This window comes from Delphinus delphis, chromosome 8 (genome assembly GCF_949987515.2).
Source record: "Delphinus delphis chromosome 8, mDelDel1.2, whole genome shotgun sequence".
In the NCBI taxonomy this organism is placed as follows: Eukaryota; Metazoa; Chordata; class Mammalia; order Artiodactyla; family Delphinidae; genus Delphinus; species Delphinus delphis.
Window position 1 is genome coordinate 75005198 of NC_082690.1, and position 18439 is coordinate 75023636.

The window sequence follows — 18439 nt, forward strand, 5'->3', positions numbered from 1 at the left end:
AGCCTCCATCAGACACGAGGGCCTAGCCCGGGGAAAACTCCTCTGTGGCTCGGACAGTCCATCTTTCTGAACTCTACAAAATGTTCTAAAAACGTATTTAAAAAATCCACTCTCTAGCCATCTTGGATAAACAGAGTTTGCTGAAGATGATGCCTTTACCCTGCATACTTTAGCGAGGCCGCTGAAATGGAAACAGGCCGAATATTTTGAAATCATTCCCCTCCCTGAGAAAGCAGTAAAGCCCAAACGGCCAGAATCCTGTTAAAGCAATGAGCCGAGGTCCTCCGGCAGTGGCCATTTGAAGACCTTCTTGTCCACTTTATGGGCCTAAACTGAACTGGCTTCCTCGGTGTTCAGGGCACTGAACTGGCTTCTTCGGTGCATTGCATTTGAGACCTATTTTGAACTGTAGCTTAATACAGATTTTTCTTTCATGGTTCACGCAGGGAGACTTCAGAGGCTGTCTCTACTGTCTGTTCAATAAATGCATCGAGCAGGGGTATCTTAGGCATTCCAGGCTTTATGTTGTAAATACCCAAGGCCCTAGGCAACACTGGGAGCTAACAACCTGATGAATTCCAGTTTAAAAAAGTGTCATTATGCTTGAGTTATAAAAACTCCAGGAGCTACGATTTCTGGCTTCCAGACGTGCGCTGGCCGTGGATTACCCCGACGTTCCCTGGTCTCTGCCCCTTATCATCTAGGTTTCTACCTACAGGGGAATTCACAACTGCCAGGTCTTTAGCCATCTTCCCAGGGAGGCTGTGAGGAAGACAGGAATGGCTGGTGGGGCTTTCTGTTAGCAGAGAAAACTGCAGGTCAGACACCCTCCACCACGACCACACACGATATTCTTGGGAAAACCGGAATCAGAGCTGCTAATTTCCAAGTTCATTGTCCACCCCTAAGAAAAGCTAATATTCTGTGAGTGCTGATGATGTGCAAGGCACTGGTCTCAGTGCTTTACCTGCGTTTCCTCATTTGTCCCTCATAACCGCCCTGTGAGGAACTATTGTTATCCCCATTTTACAGATGGGCAAGATTGAGGCTTACAGAAATTAAATAACTTCTCTAGGGTTGCACAGCTGGCAAGTCATGGCGTCTGAATTTGGACCCAGGTCTGTCTAACTATTAGAGACCAAACTCTCTTAACCCTTATATCATGCTTCCCTCTTCCCCACTTAATTACCTGTGGACTGACGTATCCCCATCTTTACCAAGCCTTTATAGGGCAAGTTCCTGAAAGCGTTGGACTGATTCATGTTTTATGTACATGGCTTCTCCTGGAGGAGTGACTAGGAACAAGGGTAACAAAATGGGGAAACGATGTCATTCTGGGCATGTTTAACCCTTACAGCAGGGTTTCTCAACCTCAGCACTCTTGACGTTTGGGTAGGATAATTCTTTGTTGTGGGGACTGTACCATGCATGGAAGGATGTTTAGCAGCATCCCTGGCCTTTACACACTACACACCAGTAATCATCCCCCATAACATCCCAGTTACGAGAATCAAAAATGTCTCCAGACCTTGCCATGTGTGCCTAGGAGGGCAAAATCACCCACTGTTCTAGAGGGTAATTATTACATTCTCCCCCAACTTATGAATACAAAGATGGAGGTTTTCATGTTATTTGCATGGGATATAGCCTGGCCTTAGAGTCGAGTTGGCCCCGAGTCTCTGCTTTGGCACTCTTTTTGAGCATCTCCTCTGAGTTCCCTGAGGTGTGGACCTAATTCCCCTGGTCTTTCCCTCCCGGGAGCTTAAGGTCTAATTGGGGAAATGGATAGAGAGGAGTAAAAACATAGCAAATAGCAGGAGCAGGAAATGATAACTAACAACTCGGGGCTTCCATGGAGAGAGGACCCTGTGGGCTTCCAGGAGGAGGGGGCCTTGAGCTGGACCTGTTTGCAGTCATGTGTCTTGTTCCTTCCAGGGCCAGGCATTGCATTTGTGGTTTACCCGGAGGCCTTGACCAGGCTGCCCCTCTCTCCGTTCTGGGCCATCATCTTTTTCCTAATGCTCCTCACTCTTGGACTTGACACTATGGTGAGCCCCTCCCCGCTTCGATCCCTGCTTCTTCTGAAGACTCCTGTCCTGGGTCCTGCATCCAGCCTGCAATGGGGTTGAGCTTAGTGGTCCTTAAACGCCCATCCCTGAGTGATGTAGGGGTTGTGAGGTACCTGTCCAGGGCTCAGGATAACCTTGCATTTGTGGGTGACTCAGGGGATGGGCGGAGGAGCCGTACTCTCTCCCTCTCTGTTCTCCATGCAAGTTTGAGCCTGTGTACTTCCTGCTTTTGGTGTCATTTTGCCAAAGCAAGTCCTTTGGGGCTGAATAAGGGAAAATAATATGAGGTCAATTTTAGGGGAATTGCTCTGGGGCTGAGACTACTACAGATCATGGTGACAGGCACTCAGGGTTTAGTAGTTGGGTGCAAAGAGGGTTTTTCCTCAAGCAGAAGATCAAATGCGATTTAAACGGGAGGAGAGGAATTTACATCTCATGAATACAAAGTGAAGCTTAAAGTGTCCTGATGGATGGGTATGAGTGCAGCCTCTGGGGGCTGGAAACACTGCTCTAAGGCCTACATCCTGCTTGGATTCCCCTCACTGGCCTTGTGGGTTGGACCCCAGCAAAGTCTTTCAGGCCCATGGAGGGAATGCAACCCTAAAACCCAAACCTCATACAAATACCACTTGGCCTGGTGGGAAACACAAAGGGCTTTTTGGAGCCTTTGGGGTTGGGCGGTGTGTCTCAAGTGTCGCTTTGCTGGCATCATTCCAGTTTGCCACCATCGAGACCATAGTGACCTCCATCTCGGACGAGTTTCCCAAGTACCTGCGCACACACAAGCCGGTCTTTACTCTGGGCTGCTGCGTTTGTTTCTTCATCATGGGCTTCCCCATGATCACTCAGGTAAGCTGCCTGCTGGGCACAGGCTTGGGATGGGGGCAGGTTGCAGGGGCGCCTGATGGCTCTCCAGCCTTTTACTCTTAGCTCCCGGACCTTATAACAACAGCCAAATCGTTGCCATTTCCACGTAGATGGAATCAGTTCATTAGGGATTCTGACCACAGAGGGAAATATGTCACCTTGGCTACTAATGATACTTCTAGCATCTTCGTAATTGAGATGTAGCCTTCTTGAGCCAACGAGACAGGTGTGTCCTACTTTAAGAAAATGGAATACATGAAAATACTGACTAGAGAAATTGATTACCTGTAATATACAAGACTTATAGCCATTTGAGTTCCTTCTAGCCCTGAGTGTCTGGTAAGTTGAGTATTAGCTTACCTGATATATATATATATATATATATTGCTGTCCCTGTGACCTTGAGCGAGTCACTACTTTGGGCCTTGGTTTCTGCATCTGTAAAATGATAGATTGAAAGGAGATGGTCTCTAAGCCTCATCTATTGTAGAGAGACTTAAAGAGTGAGCTGAAAATGCAGGGGGTTGCTTGAGGAATGCCCAGAGACACCTAAAGGTCATATGAAGGTCAGTCACATGCAGGTATATGGATAGAAATGGTCATCTATTTCTTAAAGCAAACATGAAGCAATCTGGCTACTTTCACATATACATCTTCAGATGCTGACCTTTGCCCTTTAAGAGTAAGATGTTAGATCACGTTTCTGGGCTTGTTCTATTGATTAGCTCGGAGTCTTTCCAGGGACTGCTTTGCTAACATGGCAAGGCCCCCAGCTTACATACCTGGCCAGCGTTAGGTTACTGATGTCAAGGGGAGGGGAGATCTTTTGACTCCTGTTTGCACCTGACCCAGCTCAGGATGGAAGGATTGACTGCTATAAGTGGGAGAGAGCCTAGATCCAGGCCTATTGATGTCGGTTGTTTCTCTCCCCTACCAGGGTGGAATTTACATGTTTCAGCTCGTGGACACGTATGCTGCCTCCTACGCCCTCGTCATCATTGCCATTTTTGAGCTCGTGGGGATCTCCTACGTGTACGGTAAGGGAACCACTGTGCCTCATGCTGAGGCAGAACTTAGTGTCTGTTGCCAAGCGTCCAGCAAGCAGGTCTCCCATATTAAGTAAGACAATGAAAGGGCTTCCTTACAGCTATTTGGGAAACATAAGAGAGCCGCACCTTTATTTCCAACTTGCCTCATGACCTCTGGGGTCTAGATTTAATAGAGGAACAAAAGACGGCTGATGGTGAAACTCAGTAGTCTTTGTACCAGAAACTACTAGGACCAGGACATGCCTTTGGGTGTGGTCTGGCAAGCGAACCGTCGTTAATGCCTGAGGACAATGGCCAGATTGGGTGGCGGGGGAAGGCTTCTTTTGTATTTTGAGGTCTTGGTAGTTGCAGTCTTCCTGTAGCTTGAGGTGAGGAGAAGCTTCATGGCCGATGCCCGGATACTTTAGTGAGAAAAGAGAACACAGGCCTCGCAGATCCTTAGGAGATTTTGTTAGCATCATGGGAGCCTGTGATACAAGATCTCAACCCCAGATTTTCCTAGGAAGAAACTGCCTGTTCCCTTTCAGATTAGCCCTTCTTAATATCACCATAGCAACCTGCATTCCATAATCAGCAGGGCCATTATCTAGAAGAACAGGAATGGTAAGTCAGCGGATGCTATCTTTGCCCTTCAGTGGAGGTGTCTGTGCGTGCGGGGGAGGGGTCTCACCGGGTGATCTCCTGGGCTCCTTGTGTGCCCCACCAGTCGGCACAAGCAAGTCCTATTGGATTCAAGGCACTGCTGACTTCCCTGTGCCTCGAAGTCTCAGAATCATCCCTAATATAGATAAGGCCTCCTTAGCAAATACCAGGAAGGTGAGAAATGCCAACTCAGATGATCCATCAGTACTTCAAAACCAAAAAGAGATGGTAAAAAGGAAGGCAGGGTATCACTTGGAAGCAGGATGTCCTTGGTATGAGCATCTTGCTTTTAATGTAACTGTTAGCCTCCTGTCCATCAGGGTTCAGCAGCTTCTTGCTTGCCTGAAAAACGCATTAAAATGGAGGGTGATGGGGAATGAAAATATAAAAAGGAAACCTCTCATGTAAACGCTAGGTGCCCTAGGAAGAGGAAGATACTGTAGTCATCGTTAGGTGTTGGCAGAAGGGAACTTTGTCTCAGCTGGAGATTACATCCCCACTGCAGGGAGAGTTTAGTTTCTGGCCAGAGAAGTGGGCAGGCATGCCAGCTGTCGTCATGGGATCAGAGGCCAAACTGCCAACACTTTGGGCTGATGAGACAGCCTGGAGCCTGCAGTAACACTGTGATTGAGGACCTGCATTTAGGGTGAGGCTACAAAGAGCTTCCTACCTGAGCAGAGAGTGGCAGAAACCCAGCCAATCTACCACAATCCTAACTTTCTGCCCAGATACCAAAGGCTTTGCCATGGAGAGGCCTCTGGGGCCCTCCTTTGGAAACTTAAGCCCTCATGGGTCCATATATAAGCTAAAGTCACCAGATAGTCTGTTGGCAAAGTCAGGAAAGCTCTTCGTTGCAGCACTGGCCCAAGTGCAGGTGGCCATATCATTGACCTCCTCTGCGGTCTGTATCCTCAAAAGACACATTTGCACAATTCTTTCCGATAGAACAGGGCTGTTCAGTGTGGTTTACAAGCATCATTAAAACAGTAACTTTGGGCTTCCCTGGTGGCGCAGTGGTTGAGAGTCCGCCTGCCGATCAGGGGACACGGGTTCGTGCCCCGGTCCAGGAAGATCCCACATGCCGCGGAACGGCTGGGCCCGTGAGCCATGGCCACTGAGCCTGCGCGTCCGGAGCCTGTGCTCCGCAACGGGAGAGGCCACAGCAGTGAGAGGCCCGCGTACCGCAAAAAAATAAATAAATAAAAAATAAAAATAAGGAAAAAAAAAAACAAAACAGAAACCTTTTAACGTCTCTATTTTTAGAACTTAAGTAGCTCCCCCCAGCCTCCATATAAAACTGGTGTAGATTTTTTGGTTCTGAAGGAAAAAATAAGTCCTGAGTGCTTCCATCCCTGGGCTCTGCTAATCTTCCTGGGAGACCACCCAGGAAATCACCTGGCCTCTAGAGGGCTGGTGCTGGGCCAGCTTCCAGGTCCAGGTGGACTCTGTGCTGAGCTTAAGGTGAACTTGACTCCTGCTGTGTCGGTTGTGGGTGTGAACCTCTGATTTGGACCTGGATGGAATTGTAAGAAGGGGCTCTTAGAAGAAATATTTGAAATAAGCTAACATAATTGTTAGAGGTGAAAGCAAAAGCCTGCACAAATATATAATGTACGCTCCAGAGGACACTGGATTCTTTACTGAGGTGATGAGGCCCCAAACAAATGCAAGGTTAGTTTAAGGAAGTTGGACATGAACCTGTGAAGAGTGAAAATGAACCCGACTGATTTGATTCCCCCCATCCTGGCTGCTGAATTTGAAAAACAAGTAGGTGGATTGCAGAGATTTGTGTTTTCTTCTTAGTTCTAAGGATCTCTAGATTCTAGAGGTTGGCATTCAAACATTTAAAATACAGTAGGTACAATTTTCAAGTTTTATCTTTAGATCATAATATCTGATTCAGGTTCTCAAGGCAACACTCTTCAAAGGCCAATATTTGGGTTTGAGGTAGCTAGAAAAGTGGAACTCCCTGAGTTTGGTGTAGGAACAATCCCTTTAACAGGCTGTTACCTAACAGAGTCGCTTTGAAGAAGTGATTCGCATTTTCCTGGGAGCCAATACAGGGACTTTCTGGCTGCGGGGACCATAGGACTGACCTGCCACCACAAAGCCCTGCTGCCTGCTTCTCTGCTTGGCCCCACACTGTGCATTTCCCCCAAATCACTATATGCTCAATTGTCTTGATCTGTTTTCTTCCGTGTTGATCAGTTACTTGTTTCACGTCCTACCCCACTCTGTCTTTCTCCACATCCTTGTGAGGGATGTTGGAGTCACACAGGCAATGACTTTTACAGGATGGAATATGCCATTCTCCAGTTCTGGCTGTCCATCCTGCAGGCTGAACACCTCAAAGTGTTTTTGTTTTTGTTTTTAGTATAAAAGAAAACAAAATAACAAAACAAAACACATGATCTCTCCGGAACCCCACAAATTCAAGCTTAATTTTATTCCTCTCTGGTCCCCCTCCCTGAGCTCCATCTTCACATATGTTCTTGGCTGAAATGTCACTGTCCACCTCTCATTCAGGGTGTAAGTTCCCCCAGCTCCATTTGCTGGGGTTCAGAAAACATTAGGAACAAGAGGTTTCAGTCCATTCATAACTCACATAGGTAAATGCCTGTGTTTAAATGTTATCTTTTTAAATTAATTAATTAATTTTTGGCTGCGTTGGTTCTTCATTGCTGCGCGCAGGCTTTCCCTACTTGCGGCGAGTGGGGGCTACTCTTTGTTGTGGTGCGCGGGCTTCTCATTGTGGTGACTTCTTTTGCTGGGGAGCACGGGCTCTAGGCGCGCGGGCTTCAGTAGTTGTGGTGCATGGGCTTAGCTGCTCTGTGGCATGTGGGAACTTCCCAGACCAGGGCTTGAACCCATGTCCCCTGCATTGGCAGGCAGATTCTTAACCACTGCGCCACCAGGGAAGTCCTCAACAGGTATTTATTAAGTGTTCACTGTATGCCCTGCATGTGGGGAGGGCAGGGGTAGTTTTCTATATTCACAGATATTTCCAACTAGCTGCCGGGAAGAGTGAATCTACTTCGTATATTGAGAAGAAGGCCAGTACTAAGCTGTGCATCCCAGCTGTGCGCTTTTGCTGCCCAGAGATAAAGGAGGGCCAGGGTAGCCAGAAAAACTTTGAGAAGGTGGAGTTTTGGAGATAAAAGAATATAAAAGTAGATAAAGACGTAATTTAGTGTTGAGTTTATTGCTAACCAAGGCAGGGAAATTCTGAGCCCACACATAGGGTTTTGGCTCCAAGAGATGCAGGCAGAACATTACATTAACTGTAAGAGAATGATATTTGAGATACATACAGGACTGGAGACCTCATTTGTGGGACCTAGTGCAAAATGAAAATGTGGAGCCCTGTGTTAAAAAATTGTCAAGAGTTTCAAGATGGCGACAGGAGAGATTAAGATTAATCCAGGGGTGGCGCCCTTCTGAGCACCAGGCCCTGTATGAGTGCTTGGCTCACAGGCTAGGAGGCTGGCCCTGGCCACACAGTGGGGAGAGCAGCCCCTGGAAGATCATACTCAGACCAAGGGCAAGGGTATGGTTCATAAAGACAAAAGCCACAAAGTTGCATGGGTGAAAGTGATCGGTTGGTTGAAGGAGGTCCTTGACTTGCAGTTCAGGATTGGCTGGTTATACGGAGGTTGTGGTGGGCACATTTCTGGGCACCAGATCTGTTGGTTTGAATCTAGAACAGTTGCTATGAGTTCACCACTTTTTTTTTTTTTTTTTCTGCTATTTTTCTGCTAATTCAGTGAGAAACAGTTGCTCTGATCCCTTTTGGAGCTCTCTTACCCCTCCACGTTCAGGGTCATGCCGCAGGCAAGTCTCCATGCACATGCTCCAGGCCCCAAGATCAAGTCCTCTGTCAAAAGTTAGCCTTCTAAATGGGAAGGAAATCCAAAAACGAGGGGTGTATGTATATGTTTAGCTGATTCACTTTGCTGTACAGCAGAAGCTGACACAACAATGTAAAGCAGCTGTACTGCAATAAAAAAAAATAAAAAGAGTTAGCTTTGAAGAGGGATCTGGACCAGCAGGCAGGATAGAGCAGGCAGAGGAAGCCGTATGAACGAAGGCGGGAGGGGAAGGTAGACACTGAAGCTGTAAGGGACTCAGGTGGGGGCGTGAGTCAGGGCGTGGGCAGGCTGTGCTGGGCGGGGGCTGGAGCAGCCAGAGGATGGAGGGACGGGAGAGCCTGGCTCAGGAATGAGCAAGCGGCAGGAGGCTTGCCTGGCGGCTCCCAGCTGGGGGGCCACATTTGTGGAACAAGCAGAGCAGTCAAGGGACCTGGAGCCTGTTGAAGGCAGAGGCCTGTCGTCCAGAGCCCTCGCGGAGGCCCACGGGGAGAGCTGACTTCCAGGGCTGGAGCTGACTCTGGAAACCAAGCCGTCTCCCTTTCAGTCCCAGCACTGCTCTTCAGCATCAAACCGCCTCTTGCTGCAACTGGGCCCCCGTCATCCACCCCTTCCTACAGCTCTGGGTCCAGCTCTTGGTCCCCTCTGGGGGAGCTTGAGCACTTCTACTGCCACCCCCTCCTCCCGTAGGAGGCTATCTGTATGTCTTCCTCTGTCTAACCTTGAACCCTGTCAAATCGATTTCCCCAGGTGAGCTGTGCACCGTCATCTCCTGGGGATGATTTAATAGCCTGGTAACAGGATTGATACTGATAATAGACATTTTTAGAATCTTTTTATTTTTATTTTTTTTGCGGTATGCGGGCCTCTCACTGTTGTGGCCTCTCCCATTGCGGAGCACAGGCTCCGGATGCGCAGGCTCAGCGGCCATGGCTCACGGGCCCAGCCGCTCTGCGACATGTGAGATCTTCCCGGACCGGGGCACGAACCCGTGTCCCCTGCATCGGCAGGCGGACTCTCAACCACTGCGCCACCAGGGAAGCCCCATTTTTAGAATCTTTTAAGAACTGAGGCCTGCTTTCAGGATCTCATGTGTGCTTCTGAGGGCCTCATCTTTGACCTTTGTCTCTGTTTTTGTTCTCACCCCTCACTTATGCCCAGAAGGTCTACTGTCCAGAGGCCACTCGCTTGAAGGTGTTTGATGACATGAAAGGAGACAAACCAACCAACCCAGAGATGGTCAGGTCAGCTGCTCAAAGTGTGCAGTTCTTGCCTGTGGTGGCCCATGATTTGGGGCCACCAGTCAGAACCGCCGACTATGAAAGGGCTTGAACTTGGGGCCCTTTCAAGTGCCTTCAGCATAGCGATCCCGCAGTTCTGAGAAAGCCGTGCTTCTGATGAGCTCAGGAAACAACACAGGAAACCTTTCCCTCCTCAAACGTCCTCTGTCACTTTTCCTTTCAGAGAGTGGATGCTGGTTACGTGGGGTCCTGAGAATAACTCTCTTGTCTGCTTTTTACTTTACGTAGTTATGTTGATCAGCGACCAAGCAGATCGCAATCCTCTGAGTTCCAACAAAGTGGGTGATGGCCACGTGGCATTCACTTTGGTTCTTGCCTGCCTGTAGCATCTTACATAGAGCGGAGTTAAACTGACTATGGGAGAGTGTCCTTGTGATGGTGAGGGGTAAAAAGCCACATACAGCGAGTCTCCCTCAAAATCCCAAGGCTTTCCTAATACACTGTGCTTATCGATCACAGTCTTAATTGGCTTTGTCAGAGTTGGTTGCTGAGCCCGTGAGCCTACCTCCAAAAGCAGCCACACGGGTGACGATGCCAGGCTGTGGCAGTGTGGAGACTCCCGGGGCAGGCCGGGATGGAGGTTTTTAGATGTCATGGTGGGATGACATCTCACTTTGAACTTCACTGCAGAGGGTGTTTACTATCTATTTAAATGTCCCATTTGCCTTAATCTTCCCGGCAGCGAGTCATTTGTCTGATGGTTTCCTGCATAAATAGGGGTCACGTTGACACCAGGATGGGGCCGTCCCAGCCAACGGCACTCGAGTGAGGGGCTCTCGCGCCGTCCCCTGCCGTGGCATCTCATGCTGATCTCCATTGGTCTCTTTGCAGGCTTGCAGAGGTTCTGTGAAGATATCGAGATGATGATTGGATTCCAGCCCAACGTTTTCTGGAAAGTCTGCTGGGCGTTTGTTACTCCAACCATTTTAACTGTAAGGACCGTGTGCCTTATTGCATGGGTAGCACCCTGCATGGATATGTGATGCTTTATGTTGAACAAGACCTGTGCCTACATACAGATGAGCCTGCGGAGCTGGTAGGATGAGTATTGCTCGTGTTTTTCAGCTGAGGAAATGCAGATTTGAAGAGGTGAAGCACCTTGCCTAAAGGTGCCTGACTGATCGCGTGCAGAGCTAGGACGCATGCACCGTTTGGAGCATCCCTAGGGAACATTTCCCATCATATCTGTCTGCCTCACGTGATCCCATTTCCCATGTGCTAACTGGGGTCCACGTTCTGTGCACAGTGCTTTATATTAGGGGTTCCCAACCCCTGGGCCAAGGACCGGCAGCGGTCTGTGGCCTGTTAGGAACCGGGCCGCACAGCAGGAGGTGAGCGGTGGGTGAGTGCGCGAAGCTTCAGCTGCCGCTCCCCGTGGCTCCCCCTCGCCCGTGTGACTGCCTGAACCATCACCCCCATCTGTGGAAAAATTGCTCTCCATGAAACTGGTTCCTGGTGCCAAAAATGTTGGGGGCTGCTGATTTATATGTATTACCTCATCTCTCCCTCACAGCCGCTCTGAGGGGTTGGTATTATAATCATCTCCATTTTACGGATGGGGAAACTGACACCCAGAGGTTATGTGACTTGCCTAGGATTGTACAACTATAATTAGCAACAGCCTGGGTTCAAACCCAGGCAGTCTGGCTCCAGAACACTTAATCCTAAACGCTGCTCAACACAGCTACTCTACAACGAATATGTATAGCAGAAGTTAGACTTTTATTGTTCATTTTTATTGCTTTTGGGGACTATCTTATCATCCTCAAGTGTGATGATGACATTTTGAGATCATCTGACATTCATCTTCTTAAAGATCAGAGCCCTTCATGTGTCAGTAAATCTGCATAGGGACTTGCAGGCATATCCTGTCACCGCCTTTATTGTGCCCCAGCTCCTGGCTTTGCCTCCATCTACTCTCCAAGCACAGTAATTGACAGAGACCTTGCCTTTCCCTCTCTTCCTCCCTGGCTTGAAGGTGTCATCTGGGCAAAGGCTGCAGGAAGCTGGCTGTAGCCCCTCCTGGGCCCAGCAGGTGGCACTAGAAACCAGATTAAGACCCTTTTACTACACTGTACCAGCTTCTTTAAAGGAAAACAAGACAGTAAAATTGTAGAGAAAACATATATTTTCCTAAAAAAAAAAAACCCAAACTGTCACAGGGTGAGTTTTAATCAAAACATCTCAATTTCTTTCTGAAAAGACAGAAGTTTAGACAGAAAAACCATTCAGCGTTTACCTCCCTCTGCATTGACAGGAAGACATCATACAGAAGCCCACATCTGTACTCAAATTTCAGAGGCTGTAATTTGTCTGAAAAGTCCCACCAGATTTGGGGCATGAGAGTTGAAAAGGACTAAGGTAGACTTTTCAGTTTCATGAATCTAGGACTGAAGTGTGTGTGAAGGATGGAGAATTACCCATCTCCTGGGAGGAAGACGGGAGACCCCCCTCCCCGCTGTTCCCTATCTCTGCTGAGCTTTGCCACGTCCCTCAGTTACTACTATACACAATTTATTCTTGGGTGGAATCAAAGTTAGAATCTGTTCCAGATTCTACCGACCTTTCCCTCCTGTCTTGGAAGAGATTAAGCTTTAGAGAATCTTATTATATTCTGCAGATGCAGACCACGTAATAATAATCAGCAGGATGACTTGTGGTAGCTGCTTTAGTAAGTATGTCTCTCAAGCTGCCAACCACTCTGATTGGTGGGTGATTCTTCCCCCATTTTACAGTTGCCTGTGCTGAGGCTTGGAGAGGCTAAGGAGCTTGCCCAAGGCCACACAGCTTGCAGGGGGCAGAATAAGAATGGAACCCAAGGCTACCTAGGCTTCAAGATAACACATTTCTAAATACATTTCTAATACATTTCTAAAAGCCTAGTTGCTTTCATCTCCAAGTGGAGTTTGGCCAATTCTGGATTAAAATAATCCTAATCTTCTTTAGGAGCAGAATGTCAGGGGAAAGGGATTCTAGGGCCTTGCTGTGTTTTTCTGAGAAAGTTCCTCAACGGTGCTGTGCTTTACTCGATTTCCATTATAAAACTCACCTCAGAAGCCTGTGGAGAGGTCCCTGGTTCGGTGGCTTAATTATCCTTTCTCATGGCCAGGTTCATCTGAGGGCAGGGTTTTTGTCAAACCTGACTTGGCAGAGGGAAATTGATAGCAAGACCAAGTTGGCACAGATAAATTTGATGTGATATTTGTGTCATAGGAAATGGGTATCAAAGGACCAAGGCTAACCCTTCTTTTTTTTGCCACTTGCCCTTCTGTAACATGGCTATCTTGTAGTAGGCTAGAATGAGCTGAGATTATGGGTTTAAATGACTTGAAAAACCCTGAAATGAAATTGATCATTTTTATATGTGCCTTCATGGAATTATAGAGCTATAAATATTCTGCATGCCATTATTGTACACATAGGCGATCACGTGACTGAAGTATGCACACACATAAGCAGATGTATTGCTATTTATATAGTAAATGAAATGGAGCAACTTACCATAATTACATGAGGCCATGCTTCCAACAGACTGGTTAATAAAGCTTGTAACTCTAGGGGCCGATATTTAAAAGGGGGCCTAGAGGAGAGATCTCTTATAGGAGCAGTTTTCTCAACCACTGTCTTCAGTCTCATGTTGCTTCGAATCCATATACTGAACTGCTGTTGCATTGAAACGATCACTTGCCCCGGCAGCCCGGGCTTTACAGCAATCAGGCAGATGCCTTACATTTGTCTAAGGCTTCACACTTTCCCCAAACACTTCCATATATTATCTCACCTGACATAATTCCCTCTAATCATTTTCAGGCAGTTCTTTTACTGCTTAAGATAGAATGAGAGAGCTGGGGAGGAGGGAAGGACTTAGGCAGGTACATTGTTCTAGGCGGAGGCTGGCATAGGCGGGATGAATACAGGGAAGAACTCACTTTTCTGAGGGCGGTGCCCCCTCCCCCAACAGAGGCTTGGCTAGAGGGTTAGGACCCCTCTTCTGTCCTTTTCGGTGCCTCTTTTTCCAGCATATCTGTCACCTTGTTCTTCCTCAGCTGCACTAACTAAGACTTCAGAGGGTTCGCGTCCCTGTTGCCAGCCAAAGTGTGCAGTGATGGGGGAAAACGGGGGGGCTCCTGAGTAAATACCAGACTGTTGTTCCCGGAAAATCCCTGTGTTGTGTACCTGGTGTGAAGTGGATCTGTTATATAGCAGAGAAGTCTGAGACATACAGGTCCCTCAGCCAATTAGTGGTAGAGCTGGGATTAGCCTGCCTGTCCCCGGCCTCTCGGCTCACGGGTTGCTGACGAGGCCCGTTCACCTCGCATCAGTTGAGGGGTGGGCTGGGCCTCCACTCTCTTTGTCCCACAGCTGATTATAGGACCAAACTTCCTGCTCAGCCACTGCTTGGGGACCTCTCAGTCGGCCTTAGAGGCAGCTCCTGCAGATGGGCTCTTCCCCATTCAAGGTGAAAGCAAAGTAGATTTTATTCATTTTTCACATTAATCTAATGGATTTTTTCCATATAACAAAAGCTTGATTATCCATTATAGACAGTAGAGACACCCCTCTCCTTAAAAACACCCACCATCCCCTCTCCTGCCTCCACCCCTCCGTCACCTCGGTGTATAGCCTTTAAAATCGTCCTCTCAGCCAGTCTGTGTGTATAGACCCCCATATGCATTGCTCAGTTTTTATGGGATGGCGAATGCAGCATCAGCGGCCCAGTGTGTGTCACGTTCATCTCTGTGAAATCCAGTTTCTTCATTTAGAAAATGAAGTAATAATACTTCCCTTTCAGGGTCGTTATTGGGGTAAAATGAGGTAATAGACAAAGAAGCAGCCAACTCACAGCAGGCGACCAGTACCTGACTGTTGAAGGAATACTTCACATCCCCACCCTAACGCGTGTGTTTCTCTTTTCTTCCCAGTTTATCCTTTGCTTCAGCTTTTACCAGTGGGAGCCCATGACCTATGGCTCTTACCGCTACCCTAACTGGTCCATGGTGCTCGGATGGCTAATGCTCGCCTGTTCCGTTATCTGGATCCCGATTATGTTTGTGATAAAAATGCATCTGGCTCCTGGCAGATTTATTGAGGTAATTGTATCAGCTCCCTCTCCTGCCGTCCCCTCCCAGGGCAGAAGCTCCGAGAGCTCTGTGCTTTAAAAAAACAAAAGATTTGGTGAACTTATTCTAAGGGGAGGCATGGTGATTAAGTGGTTACAGTTGCTACCGTTTCTATTAAACCCATTTTTATTACGTATTAGTCCTCTAATGGAGGGACTCAGCCAGTCCAGTGGCTGAGCAGTGGCTCTGGGGAATAAACGATCAGAGTGTCGCCTCTCTCCTGGTGCTTCCCCCTCCTCTCCCCTCATCCAGAGCTTAAATCCCAGTGTTTGGTTTTTAACCACACATCAGATTCCCCCTTTCCTGACGTTCCTCTCTGTCCGAGGTGCCTCCCCCCAAACACCTATTACGATTACGTTTAAAATCACTCCCCCTTCCTGCTATGCCTGTGTTAGGCATGGCTGAGGGGTCCAAGCTGATCAAAATGTCACCATCCCCGAAGGATGTAATGAAAGGTCCAGGGCATGCCTGTTATAAAGCATGTTGGTTGTCTTTGTCTGTTAGTCCCTTGCTGGACCCATTTCCCATTTCTAATGCAAAAAACTCCCCACCCTCACTCCAGAGAGGATGGTAAGGGGACTGCCACTTGCTGAGCCACCAGTGAAGTGTGGTCAGGCTTTTGTTACTCATGAGAAATCACGTGCTCAGACGTGTGAGGAAGAGATCGGCACTGCCTTGCCTTGGCGGTCCAGAGGGCTGCCATTTTGGTCTGGCCCAGGGACTATGGAAATGCAAATGATCGGCCTCCAACTCTGCTCCGCTGAACTAGACTCTCAGGGAAGTAGGACTCTGGCGTCCATTGTTTAACGAGCCCCCAGGTGATTCTGATGCAAATTCAAGCTTGAGAGGCATTGGATTAGACTCAGGCAAAGAAACACCTGCTGATGAGGGTAGTGAAGAACAGCTGGGTGGGCTTTGCTCTTGGTCAGCCAGATTGAGGAGGAGAGGGCCCTGGAGCATCTCTCGCAGGCTCCGGAGGGGAGAAGCAGATGGGAATAGAGCATGTGAGTAAACGCCTTACACGCATGTCCACGCGATGAGGAGGTGGCCTTTGTGGGGTTTTTTTGTGGGTTTTTTTTGCGGTACGCGGGCCTCTCACGGCTGTGGCCTCTCCCATTGCGGAGCACAGGCTCCGAACGCGCAGGCTCAGCGGCCATGGCTCACGGGCCTAGCCGCTCCGCGGCATGTGGGATCCTCCCGGACCGGGGCACGAACCCGTGTCCCCTGCATCGGCAGGCGGACTCTCAACCCCTGCGCCACCAGGGAAGCCCTGGCCTTTGTTTTTATTGGACTAAAGATGGAGGCAGAGTTGACAAAGGGAGATGCAGGAGTCTTCTTACTGAAGCAGTGTTCCAGTTTCCATCCTCAGGAAATTGTTATCTCCTTAAGGTAAATTGACTCAGCCCTCTCACCGCCAGGGATGGCTTGCCCGAGCCTCAGATGGACCTCCTACCCACTGACCCAGAAATCTCTGTCCCTCTGAACAGAAGCTGCTTTAGCCTCTGCTACTTTTGTCTTAGGCTGAAATCCTCTAAACTGATGAGTCGGCAATATACATTTATTATGGTTGGTTCGGGACACGAAGGTTGCAAAGTGATGATTAAGGGGAGATTAAACTGACAGCTATAAGAAGCATCTTCACTTTAATAGGTAATAAACACATACCTGTTCCCTCTTATGTAGTCAGAAATATGTTTTCTTTCCTTTTTCTAGAAAATGCTCCAGTCAAATTATGTTCTCCATGAAAGGTTCAGTTGACGGATTAGAGACATTCCCATTATTTTTAGCTTGCCTGCAAGAACCCACACTTCTGAACCAAGTCAGAAGCGTGTATTTTTGTCAACAGATAATTAAAATCTTTGCTCACTCCTGGCAGTGTATCTTTGTGGTTGAGGGTTTTTTTTCTGGCCATTTATATACTTTGGGGAAATATGCTAAACAAAATCCAATTATTTTGATATAACAACTCACTGTTGAGGCTACAGAACAAAAGTGAGTACATGTCCTTTGCAGACTGCATTTGGCAGTGGAGAGAGCAGCTTGTAGATCCTCTCCATTTGGAGGGGAAAAATGTATAATTAAAATCTGGGCCCTTTATTCTCTATTAATCTTGTGCAAGGCAAACCCTGGGCAACTGTAATATTGCTTGCAGGGTGATATAAATAATTTCCAGTGAACTGAACTAAGTCTCCTCTTAACTGCATCCCTGGCCTTGTTAATTAATGGGGCTGATCTTCCTAACTGCTTCTCTTGGTGGGGGACCTCTTGGTTCCAGGAGGCGTTCTGGCGAATGTGGTCACACGCAGTTTGGGGATGGGTGGGTGGTGCCTGGGGGAAGAGGGTGCTTTGCTTCTGTGACCCTGTGTGTCTTTGGCTTCTTTGCAGAGGCTGAAGTTGGTGTGCTCGCCGCAGCCGGACTGGGGCCCCTTCTTAGCTCAGCACCGTGGGGAGCGTTACAAGAACATGATCGACCCCTTGGGAACCTCTTCCCTGGGACTCAAACTGCCAGTGAAGGATTTGGAACTGGGTACCCAGTGCTAGTCCGATGGCATGGGTGGCCCAGACTTGATTCCGTTTCTGCTCTCTGCCTTCCCCTAGTGTTTTCCCCAGCTCTCTTCCCATTTTTCTTCTTCTCTCTCCCCACATCTCGGTTCATACCCGTGCACGAGAGTGGTGACTTAGAAAAGTAGGACATAGTGTCGCATGCTGTAGCCAGGAGCTAGATGGACCACTTGAAGAGCGGTTTGCCTGTGTCCATGCTGTCAGTTTCTGGTGGGGTTTACCCCGCAGGCTCGAATCAACTAGGGGAGCGCTTTCCAGCGAAGTCTCAAGTAGATGTGCGTGCGCTGGTCAGTAGAGAAGCGTCCTCTGTGGTCGTCACTGGTGGTGCCGGTCAGGCTTATGCAGCAGGATGGCAGGATAACCAGACCGTTAGTTTGGACTCATCTGAGCAACGTAGTGATTTCATTCCGACACCCAAAGTTCAGGACTGGGTACCTTTGGAGGGTCAGCAGTGGTCAGAAAATGGTTTTGAGTAAGACGAGCCCGTGGATTTGGACACCCCCGAGGTGGTGAAGTTCCCATTTCCATTCATGATTGGGGCTCTGTTTCCTTCATCTGGACCAACTGTCTCAAGTGTACCAAGGACTCAGATGCTTTCTCTCTGCAAACTGCAAATCTCAGTGAAGAGTTGGTTCTCTCCCCTCAGTTGTCTTTTGTTGGAATAACCATATTTGTGGATTCTTTGGATCCTTTCCTCCACCTCTGCATTGTATTTGTGCCCAAAGTTGTACATTCATAGCAGAGTGCCCTTTTTGTTTCTCCATGACGTCTAGCACTGTGGTTCAATGTCACCATTCCATGTTTCTTCTCTTCTAAATGTCTTTCTGTGAGCTGTAGCTACCTTGTCTTTCAGCCTCTGGGAAAACAAGACTTACCCCGGTTCTGTCTATATATTATATATATAAGACACAAACTCTTAAAAAACATAATGTCTCGGTTTTTACTCTTCATTTTTTCATTCAC

At 48.1% G+C, this 18439-nt stretch overlaps 1 protein-coding gene across 1 annotated transcript in view; it reads left to right on the plus strand.

The window, feature by feature from the left end:
• The window catches only part of SLC6A5 (solute carrier family 6 member 5), a 52537-nt gene extending 35082 nt beyond the window's left edge, over window positions 1–17455 (plus strand). The window contains exons 10-15 of the mRNA XM_060019686.2: window positions 1936–2048; window positions 2787–2918; window positions 3874–3973; window positions 10626–10726; window positions 14717–14884; window positions 17300–17455. Of these exons, the coding sequence (XP_059875669.2) occupies window positions 1936–2048; window positions 2787–2918; window positions 3874–3973; window positions 10626–10726; window positions 14717–14884; window positions 17300–17455 (770 nt within the window). The remainder of the gene's footprint in view (window positions 1–1935; window positions 2049–2786; window positions 2919–3873; window positions 3974–10625; window positions 10727–14716; window positions 14885–17299) is intronic.
• Window positions 17456–18439: the final 984 nt, after the last annotated feature.